At 39.5% G+C, this 2,461-nt stretch overlaps 1 protein-coding gene across 1 annotated transcript; it reads left to right on the top strand.

Moving 5' to 3' along the window:
* The first annotated feature begins 621 nt into the window (after window positions 1-621).
* LOC134210520 (zinc finger protein 235-like) lies at window positions 622-2,021 on the top strand. Its single transcript, XM_062686560.1, has 3 exons — window positions 622-883; window positions 951-1,717; window positions 1,782-2,021. The coding sequence occupies exons 1-3, from the start codon at window positions 755-757 to the stop codon at window positions 1,957-1,959; spliced, it is 1,074 nt and encodes a 357-aa protein (XP_062542544.1). The 5' UTR covers window positions 622-754; the 3' UTR covers window positions 1,960-2,021.
* Window positions 2,022-2,461: the final 440 nt, after the last annotated feature.

Below are 2,461 nucleotides of genomic sequence, written 5' to 3'. Positions count from 1 at the left end.
TACCAATCGACTCAGCTCGACGAACTGAGGTAATGTCTGTATGTGTGTATGTATGTATATATGTGCGTATGTGTATAACATTTTGTAGACATACTTTTTGGAACTTAGCATTGCATAGCATTAGCATTGTTACGGTGTAATTCGTAGATTGGACACTAGTGATACTCATGTTTTACTTTTGAGATCCTTATCTAGAATGCTATCAGGAATCAAGAAGGGGGGTGGTCCTTGATTCCAGTCTAAAACAAAAATAAAAAAGCATGAGGATTACTACTCCTGACCACGCCCATCTTCACCGTAACTAGGGATAGGAAAGAAGTGTTGATGTGGTACTTACTTAACGAGAGGCCACCGACTTAGCGATACCCTCATAAGTACCACGGAGTTGGATAATGAGGAAGGTATTTGTTGGGTCAGGATTTGCCTGTAGCTGGCAATGTTACCGTAATAGATCTTACCCCGTAACACATCACGTTAAGGTGTCTACCCAATGTTACGGGTTATACTTTTTGGAACTTAACATTGGTCGAATTACTCGCTTCAGAAAGTCACAAGTAAAAACGATAAGATCGAAATTATAGTCCGAATTGTAGTCAGTCCCTTTGTGTTGGTAAACAGTATTGTTGGTAAACACATAAGAAATATTACAGAAGTAGATAAACCCAATACTGTTTGGCTTATTCCAAGAAATTTAAATAAATCTACCAATAATTTAGACAATATGAACTTGTTAAGGTGATTGTTAAGCACAGATATGGAGAACGAATCTGAATCACATCTATGCCGCCTGTGCCTTAGAGAATACAACAAATATCAGATGATAGATGTGTTGACTGAAGGATGTGAACTTATTCACGCAATATATGAGGCTGTTTCAATAAAGGTAGATACAAATTTATTTATTTATATAAACATCTAATGCTATACAAATACTACTTGGTCATTTTCAGATAAATCGCCTAGATCCAACCACTAGTGTATGCAATAATTGCCAAAATATAATCCATATAATTAACTCCTTTAAAACGGCTTGTAAGAGAAGCGACGATCTTTTGAAAAATGGACCAATTATCCTCGAGTCGGAGGCTTGGGCGTGTATAGCACTAAGTAATTGCTTTCACCAAACTGCGACATTGATCGAGCAACACCAACAGGAGGTGGATATGTTATACACCAACACTGCACAATCTGAATCCAGAATTATAGAATTAACTACATGTGAAGAAGATGTTGTCAACAGTGATACAATTCTAAGCGTAGGTCTTGCCTTACCAAGGCAGCAAAACAACACTACACATAATATGATTTCTGAAATTCAAAGCTCCGATTCTAAACCTCCCCAAAAGCAATATGAATCAGACAGTGTAGCACCCGTCAGACGGAGAGGAAGAAAGAAACTTATCGACCGGACAAAGGACAAAGTGGTTTGTTCGACGTGCGGGGAAATGGTTTCACTACAGGGACTAGAAGGCCACATGAATCGCCATTTGGGCGTGCAGCCGTTTCCGTGCGACATTGAGGGTTGCGACGCCAAGCTGTTTTCGAAGTTTGCTCTCCAGCAACATCGTAGCCGACACAAATCTTCGAACCGTTACTTCGACTGTAAGGTGTGCGGGAAACGAATCAAGGGCAGTGCATATTGGTTGATACACAGGAAGATCCACGAGGAAGAACCCAAGTTTGCGTGTGACATTTGCGGGAAGAAGTTCAGACGAAAGTAGGTCAAATATACTCGGTAAGTGTTGAGCAACATCCGTCTAAGCGTTATTGTTTGATTTTAGATGCAAGTTGAAGCTCCACTCAACGGTACATTCGGGAATAGCGGAATTTCCCTGTGGAATTTGCGGAAAATTCTTCACCGTTAAACATAATCTCACGGCACATCTTAAACTTCACATAAAAAATGGAACCTATCCGGCAGGGTTAGAGCATAATGTATCTGAGGAAGCGAACGATTGAGAAGAAACGAATTAAAATTATTGTTTATATCTACGTACGTAGCGTAAACAATTCGTAAACGATTTCAAGGAACATTAATATTATTCTCACCATGAGACGAAATCCAATAAACACCTACAGAGATGCTGGAGGTATTGTAAAACAAATTGACGAATCAGCAATCCTTCGGCCTTCTTAACTTTTTTTTCCTTGTTGGGTATTTTAATCACTGTGACCATTTGTTAGAGCTATTGTGATATATGCCCCATTTGGTCTAGCTTTGTCAAGTTGACGCATCATTACTATTTAGAGGAATTGCATTACCTTGACTACCAGCATTATCCCAATGCGGTATTATGGTTCTGATGAATCGTACTACCATATTGGGACTTGTTCTCCAAACTTCTGAGGGTTCTATCAGCCCCTTGTTGAAGAACTGTAATCTCTTTCTAAAAATTGCCGGACAATGGCATAACAGATGTTCCGAGTCTTCTACATGTATGCCGCAGAAACGACATACATC

Source organism: Armigeres subalbatus, chromosome 1, assembly GCF_024139115.2.
Source record: "Armigeres subalbatus isolate Guangzhou_Male chromosome 1, GZ_Asu_2, whole genome shotgun sequence".
Taxonomy (NCBI): domain Eukaryota; kingdom Metazoa; phylum Arthropoda; class Insecta; order Diptera; family Culicidae; genus Armigeres; species Armigeres subalbatus.
The sequence above is the reverse complement of the archived record's forward strand: the minus strand, read 5'-3'. Positions and strand labels throughout refer to the sequence as shown.

Bases quoted from the DNA above. Each gene is read 5' to 3' on its own strand.
- LOC134210520 (XM_062686560.1), top strand. From the start codon at position 755: ATGGAGAACGAATCTGAATCACATCTATGCCGCCTGTGCCTTAGAGAA. The intron at 884-950 runs GTAGATACAAAT...GGTCATTTTCAG, and splicing joins ATGAGGCTGTTTCAATAAAG to ATAAATCGCCTAGATCCAAC. The intron at 1,718-1,781 runs GTAGGTCAAATA...GTTTGATTTTAG, and splicing joins GGGAAGAAGTTCAGACGAAA to ATGCAAGTTGAAGCTCCACT.